Raw genomic sequence first — 26,123 nt, forward strand, 5'->3', positions numbered from 1 at the left:
ACAAGGTTTTATCTTTTAGCATGGTTCTATGAAAAATCCAGAATAAATGATATATGAACTCTTGTGTGTGTGTGTGTGTGTGTGTGCGTGCGTGCATGCGCGCGTAATGGCATTTGGGTTTCAAGAGTTGTTACACTTGTTAAAATTCACTTTTGTGTGACTGTATAATTAGGAGTCTACAATTTTTGGCTGACTGTGCTAGCAAAGCCAAAAGTGGTCACTAGGTCCATTGCTTTTGCCAGCTGGATGGAGACAAGTGCCTCTGCCAAAGAGCAAAGGAATCCCCCCATATCCTTTCCCATTGGAAATGGAAAACGTGAGCATTCCATGCAGTGACTGCAGGACCTTTCCCCTTCTCTTTCCTGCAGGAAGGAGTAATGAGGGGTGGGTTCGCACATCACTTTAAGCCATGGTGGTTTCTAAGTTACTCACAGACACTTATTTTGAAAATAAGCTACTGTGGTCCCTCACACCATGACAATTATGCTGCATTCAGACGTCACAATTGCCCATGATGGGTTATTAAGCTGTGCATAGTAGCTTATTTTAAAATAGTCCGTGATCCTGTCACACGAATAAGTTAATGTGAGTAGCTTATTAAGCACCAGTGTAAATTGACTCACCTCCACCCTGACCTGCTGCAGTCCTGCTGCCCAAGCGGTGGCGCTGTTTCACTTCTAAAGTGCTGGATGTTTGTAGTCAAGAAGCACCTGATCCAACATCAAAACACCATGGGACTACTCAATTCAACAAGGAGCGAAAATCCTGAGTGCACCAAAAAGGGGAAGATGGCTATAAAGCCTTGGGGCTTTGCAGGACTTGGACACTTGACCCGCAGCCTCATAATCAGGACACACCCAATTCAGCAACGAAAACCTGCACAATTACACCTGAAGGGAAAATCTTGGAAGCACCAAATAAAGGGGGTATCACTAATCAATGCCTGGAAGTTTGCAGGAGTGGGACCACACTTCATCGGCAGCCTCTCCTATTTGGAAGGCACCTGACCCACCTTCAAAATCCTGCACAATTTCACCCAGTGGAGGAAAAATCCTGGGTGCACCAAATAGGGGGTGGCACATATAAACCTTTAGAATATAAGCAAAAACAAAGGAAATGGCCAAAAATGGGCATTTTCCCCATAGCCTAAAGTGCAGGTACAAATTCACGAAAATAAACCACTCTGGAGCGCTAGGTGACATGATAAGCCATGAATAACCCTCTCTGCAGGCCATGGCTTACTAAATTGATTTAATTTGGGTAAATAAACCACCGTGGTTGGGCAAACAGTGTGCAGACGATACAATGAGCCATCATGGTTAATTGAGAAAAATAAACCATAATGGCTTAATGTGTCGTCCGAGTGTACAGGCTTCAGACAATGCTCAGACGATTGGGGGATCCTGCAGAGCAGTCTTTCGGAGGTGCAGTGAGGAGGAGGGGAAAGTCCTTTTGTGCAAACAGGAGTCTGCTTGCACAATATTGGATTTACACATTTTATGGAAGCGACAGCACAGATGGAAGTGGTATTGCACTGCAGAAAGTCAGTGGTCTGCTCAGTAGAGCGATGGTATGACCAGCTCTGAAGAGTGGCTTTGTTCGAAAAGTTGACATGAAATCTGGCTAAGCCCAATTTTTTTTACACTGCATAGCAGGTACTCATTTCTCATATTAATAAGGATCCTGTTGTTCCTAGACCATCATACTCTCAAGTACAGTTTTGGAATGACACTACTAAAATTTATGGTCTGTTCGCCACTTGAGGATTACTGACTTGCTTTGATTAACTTGATTTCTCTCTCTCACCTAAATTTTTTTAAAAAATAGAAACATAACGGGCTAGACAGAAGAAGGAATATGCAGAGCTAAGCGTATGGAAGTGCCCTTTCCGTTTCCCCCTTCCTCATCCAGTTTCTATCTTGTTAAAAATGTGTCAGTACTCATGTGTGGTAGGCAGGTATGCATTTACTGCTCCTTTGTAAAATTTGTTATTGGATAGTGAAAGAAGGCAGGTCTGCATAGTTGTGTGATGGTATATGGAATGATTGAATGTAGCTTTTAAAATTCTTGAATATGGCACTTCTTTGCAGGTATTCACTATTTCTACATAGAAAATATAAAGGCAAATAGATGAACAATACATATGTTTTACTCTGTACAGCACCATGTACACTGATGGTGAATAATAATATATTATTGCTGTTGTAACAGGTGGTGAGCCAGTGCCTGTCCACTGTACCGTCACGAAGCCAGTGCATAGATATTGTACAAAGTGGCATTTGTAAATACCTGGTAGGTGGTAATTTTGAATATATTCTATGTTCATTCTGTGCCATTTTAATGTGATTTGTATCCAGCTGTTCACAGTGGTGATCAAATTGTAGTCAATACAAAGTATTGTTATGTGTAGATATGCTTGTTTACGATATTAAGGTTCATATCTCAGACCTTGCAATGAATTCATGCCTATCTGTGAAACAGACTAAAATAGCAATTTTCCAGTTCATAAGATGATGTTGCACAAATGTTTCATTACTGTCAAGAAAGTCCTAATACTGTGTTTGTCTTTAAATTTTTATATCCTACTTTCCTTTATGCGAAAATTTAAGGTGGCTAATAACAGAGTTTTAAAATAATATAAAAATGAAACTAATTAAGACAGCAACTCCCCCCTCCACCACCAATCAGCAGCAGCAAGAATTTTTACATAGCTGTCAGCTATCATCAAAAGTCTTCCAAACAAACCTGCAACTTCACCAATTGATAATTTTTAGCAATTATGGGGCCAGATGGGCTCCCCTTAGGAGATCATTCCACAACAATACTGCCATGACAAAAAAAAGTCCCTGTATTTCATACCCACCTACCAAATAGATGATGGGAGACATTGGAGCAGGACTTCTGCTTGGAGTGTACAGCAGGGAATACATTGCTAGAGGCTGCCTCTAAGATAAGCCAGGTCATTTAGGACTTTAAAGCGAAGAATCAACACTTTGAATTGGGCCCAGAAACCAGTACTGAAGATTGAATAGTACCAGAGTTGATTGCTCTGTAAAGCTAGCACCATAGACTATTAGGACAGCATTTTGGATCATTTGCATTTTTTGGACAATTTACCAAAAAACAGCTCTACGTAGCTTGCATTACAGAAGCTTAGCATGGAGTTGACTAAAGTATGAATGATCATGGTCAAGCCCATCTTCTCGTGGAACAGGCACAACTGGTACACCACTGATACTCCTTCAGTGAAAACAAAACAAAAGCATCCAGAGGGGGAACAGAATACGTCAGGACTATGGGGTTAACCTTTTCTCCCCCACACCATTTTCCTGCTGAAAATTGCTCCTTCCACTAGCTGCTATTTGCTTGACATCTGGTGGGTGTGTTTTTCTCTGGGGAAACTGTTATTGGGGAATTACTTCCAATCTGTTAGGATTGAAAATAATTATGCCATCCTTGACCAATTATTGTGATAGACGTAATGAAAATTGTGACCCAACTCCAACTACCCTGGTCCTGATGTGGATCAAACTGCTCCCCACTCTACCCCCATGGCTACTGTTAGTTAAAAAGGGATGAATCCCAATCACAGGATTCAACAATGTATTAATGTAATTGCCAATCAGTTCCTTAGATACTACTACCTCACCCAACAGTTTCATATAGATGTGGCTTGGGAGACAAAACAATTTGTTGCACTACTTCGTACGCCATTGGCCATGCAGTATAGCTGCTGTTTCCCAGCAATACTTTCCGTGATTTGTATTCTAGGAATGTCAGAAGCCACCTAGATGCCCCAGCCCCATTCTAGCCTATTGGCCCAGAAGGATACCATGGTTGGTGGTTTCAGATACACTTGAGACATCCAATAGAATAAACAGGTTCATACTCTTTCCTCTCTCTCCATCTCCTGGTATAAGACATTCATGAGCTCAACCAAGGCAGGATCTGCCCCAAATCTGGACTGCAGGCCAGACAGAAAGGCAGTAAGATTCTTAATATCAGAAACCTTACTTAACTGCGTTCGCTCCATTAGGATTGAAAATGATCATACCACCCTCAACTAATATTGTGACTGATTTATCCCGATGAAAAATGTGGCCATGAATACTTAGGAAAGGGAGGTTACGCTTGAAATGATGATTAAGAATCACCACCACTACAACAACATAATGAATTCTTCTACAGTCAGCTGGCCATTTTTTTCACTGTTGTTGTTTATTCGTTCAGTCGCTTCCGACTCTTCGTGACTTCATGGACCAGCCCACGCCAGAGCTTTCTGTCGGCCGTTGCCACCCCTAGCTCCCCCAAGGTCAAGTCTGTCACCTCCAGAATATCCTCCATCCATCTTGCCCTTGGTCGGCCCCTCTTCCTTTTGCCTTCCACTTTCCCTAGCATCAGCCTCTTCTCCAGGGTATCCTGTCTTCTCATTATGTGGCCAAAGTACTTCAGTTTTGCCTTTAATACCATTCCCTCAAGTGAGCAGTCTGGCTTTATTTCCTGGAGTATGGACTGGTTTGATCTTCTTGCAGTCCAAGGCACTCTCAGAATTTTCCTCCAACACCACAGTTCAAAAGCATCTCTCTTCCTTCGCTCAGCTTTCCTTATGGTCCAGCTCTCGCAGCCATAGGTTACTACGGGGAATACCATTGCTTTAACTATGTGGACCTTTGTTGTCAGTGTGGTGTCTCTGCTCTTAACTATTTTATCAAGATTTGTCATTGTTCTCCTCCCAAGAAGTAAACATCTTCTGATTTCCTGGCTGCAGTCAGCGTCTGCAGTAATCTTTGTGCCCAGAAATACAAAGTCTGTCACTGCCTCCACGTTTTCTCCCTCTATTTGCCAGTTATCAATCAAGCTGGTTGCCATAAACTTGTTTTTTTTGAGGTTTAACTGCAACCCAGCCTTTGCACTTTCTTCTTTCACCTTCGTCATAAGGCTCCTCAGCTCCTCCTCGCTTTCAGCCATCAAAGTGGTGTCATCTGCATATCTGAGATTGTTAATGTTTCTTCCTGCGATTTTAACTCCAGCCTTGGATTCGTCAAGCCCAGCACGTCATATGATGTGTTCTGCATACAAGTTGAATAGGTAAGGTGAGAGTATAAAACCCTGCCATACTCCTTTCCCAATCTTAAACCAGTCCGTTGTTCCGTGGTCTGTTCTTACCGTTGCTACTTGTTCGTTATGCAGATTCCTCAGGAGGCAGACAAGATGACTTGGTATCCCCATACCACCTAGAACTTGCCACAGTTTGTTATGATCCACACAGTCAAAGGCTTTAGAATAGTCAATAAAACAGAAATAGATGTTTTTCTGGAACTCCCTGGCTTTCTCCATTATCCAGCGGATATTGGCAATTTGGTCTCAAGTTCCTCTGCCTTTTCTAAACCCAGCTTGTACATCTGGCAATTCTCGCTCCATGAATTGCTGGAGTCTTACCTTGCAGGATCTTGAGCATTACCTTGCTGGCATGTGAAATAAGTGCCACTGTCAGATAGTTTGAACATTCTTTAGTGTTTCCCTTTTTTGGTATGGGGATATAAGTTGATTTTTTCCGGTTTGATGGCCATTCTTGTGTTTTCCAAATTTGCTGGCATATGGCATGCATCACCTTGACAGCATCATCTTGCAATATTTTAAACAGTTCAGCTGGGAAACCGTCGTCTCCTGCTGCCTTGTTATTAGCAATGCTTCTTAAGGCCCATTCAACCTCACTCTTCAGGATGTTTGGCTCTAACTCACTGACCACACCGTCTGTCCTATCCCCAATATTATTATCCTTCCTATACAGATCTTCGGTATATTCTTGCCGCCTTTTTTTGATCTCTTCTGTTTCTGTTAGGTCCTTGCCATCTTTGTTTTTGATCATACCCATTTTTGCCTGGAATTTACCTCCGATGTTTCTAATTTTCTGGAAGAGGTCTCTTGTCCTTCCTATTCTATTGTCTTCTTCCACTTCCGCACATTGCTTGTTTAAAAATAATTCCTTATCTCTTCTGGCTAACCTCTGGAATTTTGCATTCAATTGGGCATATCTTCCCCTATCACTGTTGTCTTTTGCTTTCCTTCTTTCTTGGGCTATTTCCAGTGTCTCAGCAGACAACCATCTTGCCTTCTTGGTTTTCTTTTTCTCTGGGACGTTTTTTGTTGCCACCTCTTGGACAATGTTGCGAACTTCTGTCCATAGTTCTTCCGGGACCCTATCTACTAAATCTAGTCCCTTAAATCTATTCTTCATTTCCACTGCATATTCACTAGGAATATTAGTGAGCTCATATCTAACTGATCTGTGGGTCTTCCCTATTCTCTTTAGTTTGATTCTAAATTGTGCAATAAGAAGTTCGTGATCTACAGTCAGCTCCAGGTCTTGTTTTTACCGTCTGTATATATGTCCGCCACCTTTGGCTGCAAAGTATGTAGTCAATCTGATTTCGGTGTCGAAAAAACCTGATTTTTTTCACTATGCATATTATAATGAATCTGACTCCTAAGCTATAGGGCACTTCAGTTCACCCTACCCATATAACAATATTCTTCTGTCATATTTTAAAGCTTTTGACTTCTACTTGATAATGGTAGACAAGGTAATTTTGAAAAGTGGTTACTACACTATTGTTGAATAAAGAGTTGCCCATTAATGTGATGAACTCCAAAGGAAAGGTGGAACAGATTTTAAAATGTAACAGCTTTTGAAGGGCAACTGGTTATTACTAGAATTGTTCTTTTAAACACTCGGACACAAACATAGGGCTATGGCAGAAGTAAGAGGCTGTGTGAAGGTAATGAATTTGTTTTTTTTCCTAGGTGGGATTGACTGTAATACCTGATACCACTGCTGGATCTATTTTGTGTGCCATTAGTAAGCTCTTGGATCAAGCGTGCCTCCTTAATGAAAATCTCTCCAAGTTCCTAGCTTCTTTATGTTACAGTCTCCTTTACCTCCTATTAACAATAGAGAGAGAAGATACAGAACACTTACAGAAGAGGTAAGTTTTTTTTAATTTTAGTACTTAACTCTTAAAATATGTAACCTGTAAAGGTCGGCGTCTCTCTCTGTCTCTATACACACACACACACACACACACACACACACACACACACACACAGAGAGAGAGAGAGAAGGTCTATGCTGGCAGCAGTCACCTTAATCTTTGGATTTAGAGCATGGCTTCATTAATTTTCCTGGTTCCTAAACTTCAGATATTGGATTTTTGAATATTACTATTCTAAGACACTAGTGTTTTTAATTAGTCTATTCTCCTCACTAGAATGTTCTTTTAAAAACAAAACAATATGCCATTTTTGAAGTTGAATTTAGCCTAAAGTAGGTTAGAGATAAAAACAAAAATGCGTACTTCTGCAGTTGGAATACCTCTTAATGTCTCTCTCCACCCCAGTAGTAGAAAGTTGAGAGCTTGAACACTGTTAAAGGCTTGTGTGTGTGTGTTTATCAGGCAGTTTTAATTTGGTAATCCGTTAAATCTTGATAAAATAGTTAAGAGCAGAGACACCACACTGACAACAAAGGTGCGCATAGTTAAAGCAATGGTATTCTCCGTAGTAAGCTATGGCTGCGAGAGCTGGACCATAAGAGGCCACCAGTGAGGGAGGAAGCAGCAGCCAGGCACCTCTCCACCGTGCCTGGGTCCAGCTCCAGCTGAGAGCCCCCTCCCTCCTGCTACCAACTGTCTCTGCAGAGGCCACCAGTGAGGGAGGAAGCAGCAGCCAGGCACCTCTCCACCGTGCCTGGGTCCAGCTCCAGCTGAGAGCCCCCTCCCTCCTGCTGTAAACTGTAACTGCTGAACTTTGCAACTAAGATTGTAGTGCCTGAATTTGCTTTCCTTTTCCCCCTCCTCCTCCTCCCTCCCAATCCCCTTTCCTTTTGTGTCATGTCTTTTAGATTGTAAGCCTGTGGGCAGGGACTGTCAAGAAATACTTTTGTAAGCCGCCATGAGAGCCTTTTTTGGCTGAATGGCGGCATAAAAATCCTTAAATAAATAAATAAATAAATAAGGAAAGCTGAGCGAAGGAAGATAGATGCTTTTGAACTGTGGTGTTAGAGGAAAATTCTGAGAGTGCCTTGGACTGCAAGAAGATCAAACCAGTCCATACTCCAGGAAATAAAGCCAGACTGCTCACTTGAGGGAATGGTATTAAAGGCAAAACTGAAGTACTTTGGCCACATAATGAGAAGACAGGATACCCTGGAGAAGAGGCTGATGCTAGGGAAAGTGGAAGGCAAAAGGAAGAGGGGCCAACCAAGGGCAAGATGGATGGATGATATTCTGGAGGTGACAGACTTGACCTTGGGGGAGCTAGGGGTGGCAACAGCCGACAGAAAGCTCTGGCGTGGGCTGGTCCATGAAGTCACGAAGAGTCGGAAGCGACTGAACGAATAAACAACAACAATCCGTTAATAAACGATGCGTCTATGATTGTCTGCGCAGCAAAATTCCCACCTTGCTCATTTTTAAGCACAGTTAAATATAAGAAGATTTGGGTTTTATAAACCATAATTGGTAATTAAGTGCCATCCCCTTGGAGAGAATGTGCAGGTAACTTTTTTGTGTACCTGTTTTGTCATTTGTCTTTTGTGGGTCTACTGTTTTCCTAATAGAAATCTTTGTCTACATTGTTCATCCTTACAAAGAGGTGGGTTTAGAAAGAAGGATTAATTTCAGCTTGACTCATGCACACTTGAATTTCCCTATTCCTGTTCTTTCTTCCACCACAGGGATGTACTGTGGGGTTCCTGTATTTCATTGCTGACCACTCTGCCTCGCATATTGAGACTGATGTTGCAGAGCCTTCAAGTGAGCAGAGTCTGCCGGGAAGAATTGCCTGTCCTTGCACAGCTCCTTCGTTTGTTAATGCAACATGGACAGCTGCGAAGTCATATGGTGACCAATGAGCTCCTTGTGAAACAGATTGTCAAAGATATCATGGTAGGAGGCAATTCTTAATCACTAGTTGCTTATTAAGGTAGACTGTAGTTCCATTGAAATGTGATGCACATGCTCTCTCTGAGGAATAAGTCTGAATTTCCTCTCCTTCCATGGTGTTCCTTTAAACTATAAAGAGGCAGATCTCCTCACAGAAATGAGCACATCTGAGAACATAATTATTAAGCATAATTATTAAGCATAATTTACATCCTAATTCCAGTTCTAGCAGTGAGGATTCATGCTGTTCTCTGCTGCTAATATTTGGTAGGTCACTCCAGGTTTGGAGTGGGGATAAAGCATGATTTGTTACTAATTTGTACTTACTCTGTAAATGCATTTCCTTTGTTCTCTATGATCCAGAAAAACAATATTGCACTGTTGGTTTACTAAATATGGTTGCTACTATGTATTCTAAGTAAATTAGCCTATTTCTTGGTATGCTATGAAGAATGAATGTAACTTATTGTAAACTGAAGTTCTAACCCTAGATATGTTTAGTTGTCTCATTAAAAATCACGCTAGAACCACAATTAAATGTACCCCCCCAAGACTACTTCAGTTCTACCCTGCGCCCTCCTTAGATAATTGTACACCGTATTTATATTTAAAGAGACGAGAGCAGTGTGTTTTGCAACAGTCGGGTTGTGATTGAGAGAATAAATATGCTAATGTTTCCTTTCTCAATAGTAGACTGAGTAAGTGAGACCTTGGTTGAAAATTGCAAGCAATAACACTGTTTTCTGATCCTTAGGCATTGAAGAGTGGTGAACCTCAAGAGCAATGGTTGACAGACCTCCATTACTATTTCAACATATACCTAGCCACACATCCCCCAGGATCTGGGGCAGCTAACACAGTATATTAAAGAGAACAGTTGCATCTAGTTGAACATGTTTTGTTTCCATTTGGGTGTGAATGCAAAATGTCAATTTTCTGTGGAAATTAAAGTACATTTCATAAAAGTTGTGTGTGTGGTGTTTTTTTTTTAAAAAAGCTTCTCTTGCACTGGTACAGAAATCTAAAACAGCTGGTCCCGAGGATTAAATTGATTGTGATAAGAAGACAATGAGGGAAAATATTAGTTTCTCTGCAACTACATAATTTATTTAAAGAGATAAATACAGAGATAAAGTGGACAAAACAAACCTGCAGAACAGTGAAGTTTCCTGAGTATGCTGCTAATGCAGTGGTCAGAACAGAACTGAGGAGGAAGAGGGTAAAGAAAAATCTTCTGTAGGAAAGAGGGAATGCTTGCTAGAGCTTTGGAATGTTCCTGAAGGTAGCTTTATTATTATCATCATCAATATTTACATACAGCTCAATTATCTAACACAGATTCCAGAGCAATAAAAGAAAACCCCATAATAATAATTAATAATACATTTATTTCTTACCCGCCTCTCCTTTTGGATCGTATTGTATGGGCAAAGAACCTGTATATGTGAATACGGAGACGATAAAGCAACAATATGTCTGAGGGTGAAAAAAATGCACCTTAAACACAGTGTTATAACTCATTACCCCTGAAATTTGTTGTTTAAAAATGTATATGATTGTCTTGTGTGTAAAAGAGAGGATTGTGTTAACAATTGTTTCTTACCATTAAGCTGAAATTTTACCATCCTTGGCTCATGTATAGACACTGGTGCAAGAGCAAGGCACTTACATAAGGTAAGGCTGGGGAACTTGGCTGACATTTTGGAGAACTGCCAGTCAAAGTAGATAGTGCTGGGTTAGATAAAGAAATGGTTTGACAGAATAAGGCAACTTCCTTTGTTAAATACATTTGTTAGTACCTTTGGTTCAGATTTGCTTATCTTGGAAGTGGCAAGTGAGGAAGGCACAGGATAGCATTCTTCAGTCAGCCTGATACGAAAAAGGCATTCTAGCTGTTGCCAGTAAACTGTCTCCCAACACAGTACATTTTCATGGATTTCCATTACTGGTTTTGGTGGATATGAAAGTCTCAGTACCTTGGAACTGTTTTAAGACCACATAAGTGAATAAATTGATAAAAACTATTAAAGTGTCCATATGAAAGTAATAGGTTCTCCTCTAATGCTATAGCTCATTCTTGTTTTCATGCCTTGACTTCGTTTGCTTTGTTTTGACAGTTGTGGTAGGTTTCATATTGTATGAAAACTGTTTAAATTTCCCTGTCTTCTCCAGCAAGCAAAGGTACTGCAATCCACTTGCTGTAAAACAAAAACAAATGTGTTAGCATGTTTGGCCATGAGGAATCAAAATATTGCCTTTCTCCCCTTTTAAAGCCATAGTGGCCATCAATACCACTTAAAATTTTGCCTCACCAGCTAAAGACTATTAGATGAGTATGAATTATCATCAATACATTATGAAATGTCATTAAAGTTGAGGGGATTTGGGTACATCATAGTTGAGACAACGCATCTGTAAAATATATTTTAAATATTTCTATACTGTCCTTTCATTAAAAAAATCCACAATGGGATATATAATTCTACCTAAAGATTTATTCATATTTTAGTTAGTGTTGCAAAAAGGCAGGGAAAGGCAGGAATCTGTAGTACATGACTGAGTAAAGCACAAAACAGCAGTTGCAGCCTGAGCTATTGAAAGTATGGTTATACCAGCCCTCTGGGAATAATTCCACCATCTCTCTGAAGATAATTTACAATATAGTTACTCCCACTTTCTCCATGGCTGGAAGAGCATCTACCAGTCTTGTGCAATTTAAAATTACTTTGGTGCTATGCAAGGAATTTATACAGCAAACCATTCTTATCCAGATAAATGAATTTTGTGTTTCACCTGCTCCTTTGGCACAAGTATCTCTGTTTTCTTTCACTGAGTATTCAGGTGCTGGTATATTTAAGAGGCAGCTGTGATCAGGTAAGAGAAAGCAGTTATACAAAAGTTCAGCTGTGCCTGATGACATCACGTGCTTCATAAGCACAAAACAGAGGTCCATTATGTTTTTACTACATGGAGTACATCATAGATTAGTCAAATACATCCGACTCCCTATGCCAACACCCCAAAGCTATTATTTCCCTGCTTTTCTAACCTCTCTTGCCTTTTTGGTGAAACTATGTGGTCTGGAGAGTGCTTCCTCCCTGCTGTAACATGTCATGCTATAGCACACATGATGCTACATGATAGCATGGTCCATCACATTTCCTTGTGCCCATTCCACTGGCTGCATCATGTTTTCCCTGCCCCCTGTGGTACAAGGGAGACCTACTGGACAGGAGCACGCTATACCACCACTTTCAGCAATGCTGCTGCTAGTGCTGGGTGTTGGGGCCAAGTCCAGGCCCCACAGCACACACAACCGCACAGCAGAAGGCCATGAGGTGTAGTCATGGTGGTGTTATGACTTACATGAGTTTAAAATGCAAAACTGCACATGCTCAAAGTAGTTTTTATCAGGGTTTGCGAACAGCTGTGTTCTAACATGTCAGGAATGTAGATGCAGCTGTAGGGCGGGGGGGGGAGGCAAAAAATGTTAGTTGTGTGCTTCACAACTGAAGCAATTATACATGGCTATCTACAGGACCCCCCCTCCCCCATAAAACCATTAAGTCCAAGGTCTAAAATTATCCAGCTGCTAAACTGGATACAGCATGTGTTTTGAAGAACGAAATGTTGAGGAGAAGAAGGAGAACTTGGGCTGCTGAATCCCAGGTACTAGGAGAAAGGGGAGGGTTGTTGCCTTCATGCCCTGCTTGTGCCTAGATGCCTGTTCATTTGTTCAGCCACACACTCTCCTATAACACAGTTCTGGCCATTGCCTTCTGTTGACATGGGGAAAATGCCTACATGACATGCAGTTCTATCTACAGCATCAATTTATTTCTTCCTCCTACAGAACTCTTATGCCTGGATCTGATCATTAAATCTTTTTTCTACTACTCACATGCTTTGCCATACCTTCTAACTAATACTTTCCTCATGAGCTAATACATAATATTGTCATATCTATCACTAGCAATTTCTCACCAACCCGAATGTGTATCCCATCACATACAAACCAAAAAGTGAAGTGAAATCTTATATATGTCTACTCAGAATTAATCATCGTTGAAGGCAATTGGACTTACTGACAGGTAAGTGTACAAGATTACTGTCTACGAAACACATCCTGGGTTGAATCCAGATTTAGTCATACTTGGCGTAGACTCATTGAAATAAATGGGTTTTAAGTTAGGATTAAGTTAAATATCCCATGTATTTCAGTGGGTCTACTCTATGTATGACTGTCTGGATCCAACCCTCTGGAATTTATTATCATATTCTTATTTATGTATGCCTTTCTCAGTAGCTTAGCAATACTGAGCTCCATCCCACCTACATGTTGACCCTCGAATTATCCGCCTTCGTTTCCATAGCGTATGAAAGCCTGAGCACTTACACCTTTGTGCTTTTACGTTTCATTCATCCTTACACCTCTCCTCTCTTGCGCACCAGTGTATCTGTTGCCCCATTGTGATGCACTCTCAGATCTCCTTTGTACCTCCCCCTACAGTTCATTGGTTCGTGGTAGTTGGACACCTTGCCCTAGTAATTGACATGGGGCACTCCTGGTCTTTCACTGCTTTTTCCTAGGAAGTAGCTTCTCTTATTACGGAACTCACTTCATGAAAAGCCTGTCTCTCTCCTATGTACTTTCGTGGTTATTCCCTGTTGCCTAGGCTATGCCTGTTCCCCTCACCCTGCCTGGAGGCTTTGGAGCATAAACTGGAGAGGGTTGCAGGGTTGTGTAAATCCCACTAATTTTAACTGCATTTACATCCAATTCATACTAAAATCCTATTAGAGAGACAGACTTACTAAAATGGGGTTTACTAAAAAGTAAGCATGCATGGGATTTTAGTATGAATTGGATGTAAATGCAGTTGAAATCAATGGGATTTACTCTTGAGTAAAGGAACCAGCAGATCACTATTTTATAAACTTGGAAATTCACAGCTTAACATGATCAAAGAATCGATCCTTTGCACTTGCAGACTACCAGGAAAAGGGTTTAAAGGAGGAAATAAAAAAATCCTAAAAAATCAAGGGATGGACTGATCTCATTCAAGTTTGGCATGCTGAAAACTCTACTTAAGAGCTATCACTGTGCCAATTTTGATCTCTTTATCTTTAAAAATGAGGGAGCTGTGGGTAAGGAGGGTGCATTTTCTACATTTTTATGGTGAAAATTACCCCTGATCATTCCTACTCAGGAGTAAGAACATAGAGTTAATTTTTTCCTTTTTTGGGGGGAGGGGCAGTTTGATGCTTTTGTATTGTTCAGGTTCATTTTTACAATGTTATTTATTTTGTCAATCCAGCACTAAAAGGTTTAAATAACATTGTTGATCTGAACAAGGGGCTGGAAACTGCCAACCTGTTCCTGAAATGATCAAATAACATAAAGATTCTTGAGGGGATCCACATGAAAACCTGGAAGAAGACCCCAGACTTTATTTAAGAAGACCCCCAGACTTATATTACAGATCCATGTGGAAGAAGTCCATGGACATGTGACCACATAATTCTAGATGTTATAACATCTTTTAGCTACAGGCTTCCAGCACCTGATTGGAAGAGCACAATATAGGTTGTTGTGTGCTTTCATCTTGCTTTCTGCAATGTCACAGAAAAAGAACAACAGGTTTTGGGTCAAGTCCTCACAGATGTTGATAAGGAGAATGAAGAAGAGCAGAGCTCAGACACTAAAGACCTTGATGAGTAGCTTGTGGACAACACCTGCAATGATAAGGACATTGAAAATGTCCTTAGTTGATGCCTCTCGGTTTGGGGAAAGGCATAACAATGATATATACAACTGTCTAGATGACCTAGGGATTAAAGAAGATGTATCAGAGGGAACGGTGTCAACAAGTTAAGATAGTGGGGGGGACTTTGAAGAAACTATGCAGGAACTTGTCAGATACATTCCCAAAACAAAACGTGAGGGTACTTGGCAACATATGAGGGTACATGGGTCAGGTGGTCACACCACCTCTGATAGGTGGATGGTTGGCCCTGGCACAACTGTAGACCCCATCACTGGCCAGAACAACAGGTATAAGAGCTCATGCAACAAGGAATCTTTCTCTCATGCTTGTTTTTGACAATGCTTCAACTTCACCTCTGATATCTTTGCTGGACCATCAGACCCAGTGATGTGGGTAACTAGCTTTCTTTGACACTTAGACTTTGTTAACCCTTCTTGTATTTTGAATCTATGTTAGCTTTAACCATTTGTTTTCTAAAATTAGGACTTTATTTTTTGAACTTAGGACGTAGTCTAATTTTTGAGGTTGAAACATCGTTCTGAACTTGGAACTATCTTGAGATCAAACTTGGTTAACCCTTTAGTACAAGAATTAAGTTTAAACACCTTAAGTTTAGGATTTAAATAACTTTTAGTGCTGACTCATATAAAATTAACCAAGGAACTTTGAAGCAAACTTTTTAGATTTTGGATAAGAAGATTTTGTTGAATATTTTAGCTTCTATACTTAAATCTTTAAATGCCAAGCTTGAACATTCACAAACCTAAAGGAACTTAGGATTCAATCCCAAGCATTATTAGACAGAAAAAAGTCGATGCTGGCTGAGGTATGCTGGGAGTTATAGGACTTTTTTCTGTCTAAACATGCATAGGATTGCAGCCTTAGTAATGCTTTAACTTAGTTTTTACATTCCCAGTAGACTGCAAGAGGTTAAGTGGAAATTATATTATTTGGTGTGACTTTCTTTTGAAATGCAAGTAGAGTGCAAGATAATGTTGAAGGGATAGTCACCAACTATGCTAGTGGTCCAAGTAGCCATTTTACTTGCTACTTTCATAGTGCTGTCTTTGTCAACCAAATACTTTTGATTATTCATAAATTTATGTCACAATAGAGCTCCGGCTATTGGGAGGTATAGAAATGTAATTAATAAATAAATAAATAAATAAATAAATTTCCTTTTACTGCTGTTAATGTAATCATAAAGGAGCCTCCAAATTATATTCATGAAACCACCTAGTGATAAGCATTAATATTTAGCTAGAGAGCTGCATAATTCCTTATTGAACTATGTCATATAACCACCATGCCAACTGCTGAATTTTGTATTTTAAAAATAAAATAAAATAAAATAAAATATTTAATATGTTCCAGTTAAATTCTGAGTCTGTGGTGATGTTTGTGTTTCTATTTAGACCTGGTTTGGTTTCCCCACCAGGATGTTTCAGATCCATCTGATCTGGATTCTAAAACTGGTGAATTTTAGGAGGATTTTTAGTCTTCACTGCCAAGATGTACATATCATTGGCAGTTTATTTAGGTCCAAATTAACACTAATTAATTAAGTGCAAGAGAGAGAGAGAGAGAGAGAGAGAGAGAGAGATTTAAACCTCTTTCTTTGCATATTATACTACTTCCTGGGCAAGAACAAGCAAGCATCTCCAACAACCATCATTGTTTTGATTTTTACCTTTGTTAAGGAATTCCCCTTAATTTAATTAATGTAACTGCCTATAATATATATTTGGGGTGACTGAGTACACCAGTACTTCATGGCATCTATGGAGTTAGTGCTAATGCATGTCCTATGAATTTGAATAGACCTTTAATTAATGGCAGGAGTTCAGTGGCATGAAATCTCCATCTATTACCTGAGTGACCCATCTGTGTTCCTTACCTGGTCCCTCCATGCAGTCAACTATTTGCAGAATGGCATGTGGCTACATCAGTTATGCCATGGTACCCAGTGATGTCATAATAGCAGAGATGTCATGTGGAGGACAATGCTGAATGACTTCATCCTCTCTTTCTGACATGCTCATGACCTGCTAAAATTGAGCTTTGGCTGGATCTTGAGCCTCAGACATTAATTCAATTTGTGCAAGTTTTCAAAACAGTTTGAATGAATGAATTTTCCATAGACTATTCTCTCTGGAGAATGCTACTAGCTTTCACACTCAAACATGGCAGCTTGCAGCTCTAAAATGCAAATGAGGAGTATAGAAATCATGTCCTATGAGGAATAGTTGAAAGAATTTGGTACATTTAGCCTGAAGAGAAGATTAAGGGGAGACATGATGGCAATTTTCAAATATCTGAAAGGCTGTCCAGCAGAAGATGAAGCAGAGTTGTTCTCTAGTGCTCCAGAGGACTGGGCTAGAACCAAAGGTAGAAATGGCAAGAAAGTAAATTTGAGCTAAAAAGTAGAAGAAACTTCTTAATAGTCAGAAATGTTTGGCAGTAGAACAGACTGCCTCTGAATGTGGCGGGTGCTCCTTTACTGAAGGGCATTCAAGTTGGTGGAGGCTGGCAGCTCCGGTGTCAGTGGGGCAGTGAATCTGCTCCAGGTTTTAGTCAGAACCAAAAAGAACTCTAAAGGGGCTATTCAAGGTGCTGAACCTATTTTGAGGTTCTTGAGGAAGGCAGATTGTGAATCCAACCCTATAGATGTAAGCTTAAAGTACCCCGTTTGATTTGCAATTGAACTTTTTCAACAAGATGCATCCCTATTAAAGCGATGCAGCACTATTAGAGCTGATATTTATTCTATATCACCTCTGAGAGATGTATCAAGTGGAGCTCACTCTAATCATTTCTAGAAACATATGTCGAATATACCCTACTGGACAGTATTGATGAAAGCTCTGAACTTTAAAAAAACACCATTGTGATGCATGCAGGAAAATGTACAGTCTTCTTTAGACAGGTCAAAAGCTTCCTGAGTCTCCATCTGGTGAATGAAAGTACTGTTCTGATCAGAGTGGACAAAATCCCTGTCACTTGTCTTACTCTCATCACCAAGTTATGAAAAGGTAAAGGCCTTTTGAAATTGCCAACTCCCTCCTACTGAAGTGCGTAGAAAACCACAAGAGGAGGGAGAATCTAATGTGGGGGCAGGGGGGAAGGGAGAACCATGCTGAATTAAAATTTTAGAACATTTTCAGGTCTCTCATAGATTAGCCATGACTGTGTGAAAGTTGGCAGATGGACTTCTCTGATAACTCCTTAGGATGATGTAACAAAGAATCTTTCTGTGCATTCAGCATAGAGAAACCTACCTGTAATTATAACTCAGGTCTCACTGAAGGCCTTTATAAAACAGGACAGTGGCAACAAGAATAGAAATCAAATCAACATTTCTGTACCAGCTCATGGAATTCATACCCCATACAGCAAGGTAATCAAAAGAACTGATAACTGTATTTTAAGTTAAACATTTGATCTACCAATTTTGCAGCATAGATTATGTTGTTTAAATTTAAAATGAATGAAGCTTCACACTTTACAGAACCATCTATAGCAAGCCATTAAGTTCACATAATTTCAAACTGCTACTATTCAATTAACACATTATTTTCTCTTGTTAAGAAATGTTTCCCAATTTTTACAGTTTAATCCAACAGAGAGCAAGTGGGGATATTTTTTTTAAAAAAGCAAGGTCTACAGTAGAAATGCATTGTAAGCTGAAAGTCCATTGCTAAACAATATGCTTTAGTCTAATTTCCATACATTTATGAGCCAGGCAGGCAGGTTGTAAAGCACAGTTGATGGGTATGTTGCATTTACTCTTAAACCTTAAATTCAGTACCTTCAAAAGGCTTTATAGATGGGTTTAGATTAAGATGCAAATTGAAAGTCTATAAGAGTTCCATCAGACGGGGCCGGTGGTGGTGGGGGGAATCACACTTCCCTACTGTCACTTCTTCACCCCCGGTTTTGTGGCTTGATACTTCCTCTTTCAAAAGTAAACAATGTGCATGTGGCCCATTTAGAGGGCTGTTCTGATTGCACTGCGTCTCCTGCACACAGCAGGAGATAGCAGCAACTTCCGTTTTTAGAAAAATATCGGACTTTCTAGGTTGTTTTTTGTGGTGCGAGGAAGGCCAGAAGGGGCGGGAGGCAGACGACTTTGTGAGAGGGACCCGTGAGCGCCCAGCAACAAGCATGCAGTAAAACGCTCACCTGATGGAGCTCTAAATCTCTTTCAACTTGCCTCATTGCTTCCATTATTTTAGTGGTCAATGTCCCCCTGATCAGTCTATAGCATGGTATGTTTTAAAACAGTGAGAATGATTAATATCCTAAAGAGCATTAAAAGGGCTGATGTGCAAGGCTAATATTATCTGATCATTTAACGAATGGGCCAGATTAATAAAGTGTCTTCTTTTTTAATAAACTGATCTTTTTTGGACTGTTCTAATCCTAAAGCCTAAAATATACACCATTTTAATTAAGGCTACACCAGATAGTTACCTGTTTTGATTTTGGGGGCAACAGTAATGCTTCCAGAAGGGATGAAATGTTCCCTGAGACTCCACCCCTCTAACCTTGTTTGCTGCCTGTTCACTGCCTGGGTGCTATTATTTCTTTAAGAGCTAGAATCTAGTTACTAGATTTCCTTGTGAATAGCGATCCCAGCCATTCTAGATTATATAGTAAGCACAACGTCATCATGCTCACCGTGTAGCTAATCAGATCTGGCTGCAATATAACACCTCAAAGCCAATGGAGAGTGAAGGCCATGCTTTCTGGATCAGCACTGCCATTCTAAATGGGCAAGCAATTTTGTCACCTTCCATAATGCCTCCAAGGGTTTTCTTTTTGCTGCTGGCTGCTTCTCCTCTTTTGGCCCAGTCCTAATTTCAATATTTAAAGAAAGTCAATGCACAGGTCTGAACTGTACCTGATAGCATCTGTAGTTCACAAACTTTGTATTTTGAAGACGGAGGTCTCACTGGATGCATCACTCTTCCCTCTTGAGAGCGTCCTTTAAAAACAAGTTTTCAAAAGCCATGGATGAACAAACATGCTTGCATTTGTACATCATACATTCTCTCTTGCTGTATTATACTTGTAGTCAAATATGTAAAGAAGCATCTAATATAACTATGCACCATATAAATAAAGATAATTATAATAATTTAGCCTTCTGTTGCCAGCGTTGCACCTAGACGGCATCTGAAGAGGCTTATTGCTTATTTTTTGAAGTACACAAAATCACTGCACATATAGATATATTTTTCCTTTTCTCTGCTGCCAATGCATTTGCTTTATTACTCACACAAGTGTAGTGCATATGCATAGTGACTTGAGTTCTTTCACACACACACACACGTATTGTGTCTTAGCAAACTGCCACTATACACAAATACAGAAAAAAAAACTATGCAATTTAAAACTCTACTAATAAACCATTAAGAGTGAATAGTTTCCCATACAGCCTTTAGACTTCATGGTACGTATTTGTAGAGCATTGACAAGGAATTTAGAAGTTCTAGAAGATACATACTTCTCAGCATCAGACAACAGGAAACAAGCCTTAACAAGGGATGGCCTTCCCTTCAATGATCTTAACAACGGATGAATGTATTTGGTTCTGAGATCATTATAAATAGAGCATTCTAACAGTACATGAATAGTATCTTCAATCGATACAGAATTGCAACTGCATACTCTATCCTTCTTAGGAAATCCCTTGTGCCAACCCACCCAGTCTGCCAATGGAAGAGCATTTAATCTTGCCGGAGTGAAAGCTACCAAAATGTATCAGGAAATCTCTTTGAGGCTGAGAACTAAGCCATATAAACAAAATATTGGAAATGGTCATATCAACTGTGTCTCCCTCTGAGCAAAACAAGGAATTCTAGAGGAAATGCACATGTGAACAACTAGTATCTTCTAAGGGTAGAGTAAGAGGGTGGGAGGAAGTCACTAGCTGCTTAAAATCTTATTACATGGAGCATGTGGCAGTTTAAGTCTATGACCATGCTCTAAAGTCCAGCTTTACCACTCTTCTACAGCTGCATGGAAATCTGGGAAAACAAGAGAACGTAACACAACTCTTAACCAGATGGTTCTAGGCCTAGGCTGGAGATGGCTGCTCTCCCACTTATATATACTATCCAGTAAACTTTAAAGCATCTGAAGCCACAGCTCCTGGTGATTTGAAACCACCCCCTATGCAGCCGTGCTACCAATTCTGATTCTGTTTGGAACACTGCTACTTGATACTGCTTACATCTCATCTGTCTTTAAGCCAACTGCTTGGGACAGCCACTCAGTGGTAGAGTACATGCCGTTTATGCAGAAGGTTGCTAACTCAATCCACAGCATCTCTCGTTAAATTGATCTGGGATATGAAAGACCTCTGCCTGACACCTTGGAGAGACACTGCTGGTTATATTAGACAATACTGGGCTATATGGACCAACAGTCTGACTCCGTATAAGGCAGCTGCATACATTCAGATGCTTGCAATGATTTATTATTAGAATCCCTTTCTGCATCCACTATCAATGGGTTATCCCAGCTTTTCCCAACCTGGTGCCCTCCAGATGTTTTGGAATGCAACTTCCAGCATTCCTGACCATTGGCCATACTAGCAGGGGTTGATGGGAGGTGAAGTTCAAAATATCTGGAGAAGGCTGGGTTATTCCTAAACAATGTTTTAATTTCAATCAACTTCCCAACCCTACACCCTACACTTTTTTTAAAAAAAATGTCAAGTGTTTATAATGCAAACAGCGAAAGACTGTTACAGCATGGAAGCATGTTTAAAAGGCAACTGTAGAAAAGGCCTCTTATGTTGCCCTATGGGAATATTACTCTTTATCTTATAACTCAGAGGTACTCGACATCTTCTAAGCCATTAGGAACCTCTGTACTAGAAAATACACCTGCTTTAGAAAAAAACATTAATGCTAAGGTATATAATAGGCACTAACACACTTTTGTAACAACACACTTCTGAATGCTGCTGTGTAAACACAGAAGAAATGCTTTGCAAGATTAGACCAAATTCCATCTAGTCCAGTTTTCCATTCCTAAGAGTGAATATCCCCAAAAGCTCTGAAAGTTCATAGGCTTAAAGCTGCGCATTATGTTGATGGGCATCCAGATGGGTATTTTATGTAACCATCATAGGCAATACCAGTGATTATAGCTGTTGTCCAGGTTAAAAAAATAACACACTAATATTTTGAACATCAATAATTTTATGGTGGTTTAGAGAATGTTCAAATCTCTTTAAACACCATTATCACAGTATTTTCATCTGCATGAAAAAATGTATTTCCAAATCTGGTGGATATTTCATTACCACCTATATATATATATAAATGAATTCTTAACTCCCCCAAATAAGCACTCAACAACAAGCATTCTTACCATATATCTGCTTCAGGGTGGATGGCTTTTGTGTGGAGTTTAGACCTGAGTTGCTTTTGTTCATGGACTTTATATTTTTGCTGGAGGGAACGGTTTTCAAAGGGGTTCGGTCCAACTGCTTGTTCCAAGTGACCTGGATGCAAAAGGCAGCTATTTCTTTTCGCCATTTATCTTCCTCGCATTGTTGCTTAACACTGAAAAGCTGAAGGAAGTGACTTCTTAACTGGTACCTGGAAGGAGAAAGGAAAGGGGAGAAATGCCTGGTTTATGTGACCTCTTTTCAATTCCAGAGCTTTCCGTGAACCACTTCACATTGTGAATAACTGGGAAAACATTTCCCCTTAATGGGATCATTCTCCTCTGTGGAAGTGAAAGATTTCTTCATAAGAGAAAATAAGGCCGGATTAAATTTTAGAGGCATCATTTCATTTGAGATACCAATGCAAAACTCTGCACGTTGCAAGCATGGAGACTAGAAACAACGCACAATACAGGACTGGTTAGATAAATTGTGGGATTTTGCTTTAATGGCAAAATTAACAAATTACATCAGAATGGGAAAAAAGAGACACAAAACTGGGATAAATTTACAATTAATTGGGTATGCTTTATTGTTTTCTGTAAAAAGAATATGTCTTACCTAAATATACAACAATTCTTCTCAGTCATTTAAACTGATTTGTAAGAGTACAAAGAATCTGAGTGAAATAATTTAAATAAGATATGAATCCATTTGAAATTTGATGTTGCCCCTTGGCAATGGAGCTATGGGGTGCCACAGGGCAGTATCTTGTCCCCAATGTTATTTAACATCTATATGAAGCCGTTGGGAGCAGTCATTAGGGGATTTGGAGCTAAATGCCATCAGTATGCTGATGCTGCGCAGCTCTATCTCCCTGTAATAACTGAATCAGTTGAGGCTGTGCAGGTCCTGGACCACTGCCTAGACTCAGTAATGGGATGGATGAGGGGCAATAAACTGGAACTGAATCCTGGCAAGACAGAAGCCCTGTGGGTGAGTGGTTCCCGAGTCTGGGAGATAGGCTCGTTGCCTGTTCTGGATGGGGTTGCACTCCCTCTGAAAGATCAGGTTCATAGTTTGGGGGTACTCTTAGATCCATCTCTGTCACTGGAGATGCAAGTGGCCATAGCAGCTCAGAGTGCCTTTTACCAGCTTTGGCTGGTTCGCCAGCTACAGCCTCTCCTGGACAAGGAGAGCTTGACCACGGTGGTACAGGCATTGGTAACCTCAAGATTGGATTACTGCAACGCGCTCTATGTGGGGCTGCCCTTGAAGCTGCTCCGGAAGCTGGAGCTAGTGCAGAATGCTGCAGCTCGGCTGTTGTCTGGAGCTGCCCCTTTCCAGCATGGAACTCCTCTGCTGAGGGAACTGCACTGGCTGCCTAGTCGCTACCGGGCCAGGTTTAAGGTTCTTGTACTTGTGTACAAAGCCCCAAACAACCTGGTACCAGGATACCTGAGAGAGTGCCTTCTCCTCTACCAACCTATCCGGTCACTGAGGTCATCCAAGGGCCTGCTCCTGGTGGTTCCACACAGACCCATCCTCCAATTGGAGTCCACCGGGGGAAGAGCCTTCAGCATGCTAGCCCCCCCTGCCTCTGGAGGCCAGGCAGACGCCAACTTTGTATTCCTTTCGGCGCCTCCTGAAAATATAATTATTCCAGGAAGCCTTTCCTTAATGACCAGCCACAGTTCACTGTACATTTTGCTTCTTTTAAAATCTATTTTAAAGTTTTATTTTGATTTGATTTGATTTGATCTTGTACACCGCTCCAAAATTTTCAATGGGGAGCAATATATAAATATAGTAAATAATAAATAAATAAATAAATTGGGGCGGGGAAACTGGGGGAGATGCTATTAATATTTGCAGAATTTTTGGAAAGCTGTACACACTTTTCTCTTAAATTTTGAAGACCAGCGAAACTGTAGGAATTTCTCTGTTAGATCATCAAGATCTCCCAAAGTCAGCCAAGGGCAACACGTTACTGAATATACTACAAAATATCTCCATCTACATAGAATGTATGCTAGTTTCCTGTTAAGTATGTTTCACTGTTTAACACTTCTTTAGCAGTTAAAATGTTTTCTGTGTAACACGACACCAATTCTAACTGATTTAAAGCTATGTCTGCACCTGTTTTCCTTACAACATATCCTGGGAACAATTAGTACAGTCCATATTTCATTCTGATCAAGACTCCATTTCTTGATTTGTTGCAGGGAAGTCGTTAAAATATGTGGACAATGCAGTTGGGGCCCTTCCTAGCAGTGGATCAACTTAGGCAAACCCATCCTCCCAGGTTTTGCAGCGTAGAAGGACAACTGAGCCAGTAATTCTCAAATCCAGTGGCAAGTACTAAACGTTGCAGATAACCCTGTACAGCAACTGGGGAATGGATACGCAGTAAACTAAACTTCTGGCCTAGCAATTTGCATAGATGAACATGGGTAAAAAAGTAGCCTGCTAAAGCCCATCTCAATAGGAATGGTGCCTGAACTGAGAATATGCTGGCATTGAGGCCTTTAGCTGATACTGTTCCTAGCTGATACAGAGGAATGGAACCATCTCTAGGATGTGAAAAGTCCAGTCCAGTTTTAATAATTGACAAGATGGATGCTGACATGGGGCAACATGGTGGCAGTAAGAGCTGGTGGAGGGCCCACAACTTTTGTCCCAGCACAGAGCCACCACCCTACCTCAAGCATGGAAGTTTACGAGGGATCCAGATGTTGATGTTTTCCACTCATAGCTCTTCCAAGTTTTCTTACTGGTTCTTTTGTCTTTTTCCTTAATGCAGAACATCCATTATGGAGAAAAAGACAGAGCAGCTTCACAATGCCTTCTGATTGCTAGCACTAGGAGGCCTTTGTCTGGAAGCATTCTGAATGTGTCTCGTATGTAGCATGACTCACTTTCTTGAGATATTGAAACTGAATGTAGCTTAGTTCCAGTATTCTTCTTAAGGCACAGTTATTACAGACTGTGCTGATCTATGGTGGCTTGATATCATGTGTGGATGGTATTACTTGGCGGCAGGGGACTTGTAGTCCATGGGGTACTGCACACTAAATTTTCTATGAGCTCCACCTCCTGCCACACCCTGCCAGCCCTTGCCTCTCCTGACCCACCAGGCCTTACGACTTGTCCACCTTCACTTATGGAAAGAAACTTGAAATACTCGCCCTTTTCTCCCACTGCACAGCAGGACCAGCATCCCTCTTTCTTGGCAAAGCCCTTGCCAAGAAAGAGGAGGGATGCCAATCCTCCTGCCAGTCGCCTCCTTCAAACTAACCACTGCCACTTTAAAGATGGTGGTGGTGGTCTGCAATGCGATCCCTCCCCTCTCTTGGCAACCAACATGCCAAGGGAATGGAAGGGTTCACATGGTCTACTGGGCAAGATCTACACTACTGCTTTAAAACGCTTTAAAGTGCTTTATAACAGTTTTGACACCAGCTGGGGCCCAGGACACACTCCATATATCGTTTTCAAAACTGTTATAAAGCGCTTTAAAGCAGTAGCGGCCCTGCTTGGCACCAAATGTGTTTCTTCATGAGGAGCAGGGGCTTGCCTTTTGGCAGGAGCTTTGCCCCCTTGGAAACTTCCATCCCAGAAGTCAAAAGTGTACTGCAGCATTACTTTGTGGAATGTTTCGCTCATCATAGAGAGTCTGTAAAGTACGTACGACTTGAATTATTTATTTTAGAAATGATCCTCTCTCCCATCCCCTGCATTCCTCTATGAAGGTGGCCTCCTTTCTGTTCTTTTTAGATACTTGTTTCCCTTTCTATATCCTTTAAAAAAAAATTAAAACCCATGCCATTTGCTCACCTATCTAAGTTGTTTCTAGCTACCATTCTCCTGACCATTTATCCTCCTTTCTCTCTGTTGACTTTTGGGTAGTCTGCTTTTAGGTACGTAATATAAATACTGCTGCTGCTGCTAAGAACAATAGTCTCCCCTGTGAGATTGTGAACCGTCTCTACATCAGGAGCAAGATGC

The 26,123-nt window shown here is 40.6% G+C and overlaps 2 protein-coding genes across 4 annotated transcripts in view; one reads left to right on the forward strand and one right to left on the reverse strand.

Moving 5' to 3' along the window:
- The window catches only part of TEX10 (testis expressed 10), a 40,442-nt gene extending 30,452 nt beyond the window's left edge, over window positions 1–9,990 (forward strand). The window contains exons 12-15 of one of the 2 annotated variants that reach the window (XM_063130858.1): window positions 2,212–2,292; window positions 6,805–6,986; window positions 8,735–8,945; window positions 9,697–9,990. In XM_063130858.1, the coding sequence (XP_062986928.1) occupies window positions 2,212–2,292; window positions 6,805–6,986; window positions 8,735–8,945; window positions 9,697–9,810 (588 nt within the window). In that variant the 3' untranslated portion in view covers window positions 9,811–9,990. The remainder of the gene's footprint in view (window positions 1–2,211; window positions 2,293–6,804; window positions 6,987–8,734; window positions 8,946–9,696) is intronic. The other variant, XM_063130867.1, reaches the window with a different exon arrangement.
- Window positions 9,991–10,206: 216 nt separating this feature from the next.
- The window catches only part of INVS (inversin), a 97,017-nt gene continuing 81,100 nt past the window's right edge, over window positions 10,207–26,123 (reverse strand). The window contains exons 15-18 of one of the 2 annotated variants that reach the window (XM_063130835.1): window positions 22,097–22,326; window positions 19,614–19,697; window positions 11,736–11,786; window positions 10,207–11,140 (exon numbers count right to left, since the gene is read on the reverse strand). In XM_063130835.1, coding sequence (XP_062986905.1) covers window positions 11,007–11,140; window positions 11,736–11,786; window positions 19,614–19,697; window positions 22,097–22,326 — 499 coding nt within the window. In that variant the 3' untranslated portion in view covers window positions 10,207–11,006. The remainder of the gene's footprint in view (window positions 11,141–11,735; window positions 11,787–19,613; window positions 19,698–22,096; window positions 22,327–26,123) is intronic. The other variant, XM_063130844.1, reaches the window with a different exon arrangement.

The sequence above is a fragment of the Elgaria multicarinata genome, chromosome 1, assembly GCF_023053635.1.
Source record: "Elgaria multicarinata webbii isolate HBS135686 ecotype San Diego chromosome 1, rElgMul1.1.pri, whole genome shotgun sequence".
NCBI classification, from domain to species: domain Eukaryota; kingdom Metazoa; phylum Chordata; class Lepidosauria; order Squamata; family Anguidae; genus Elgaria; species Elgaria multicarinata.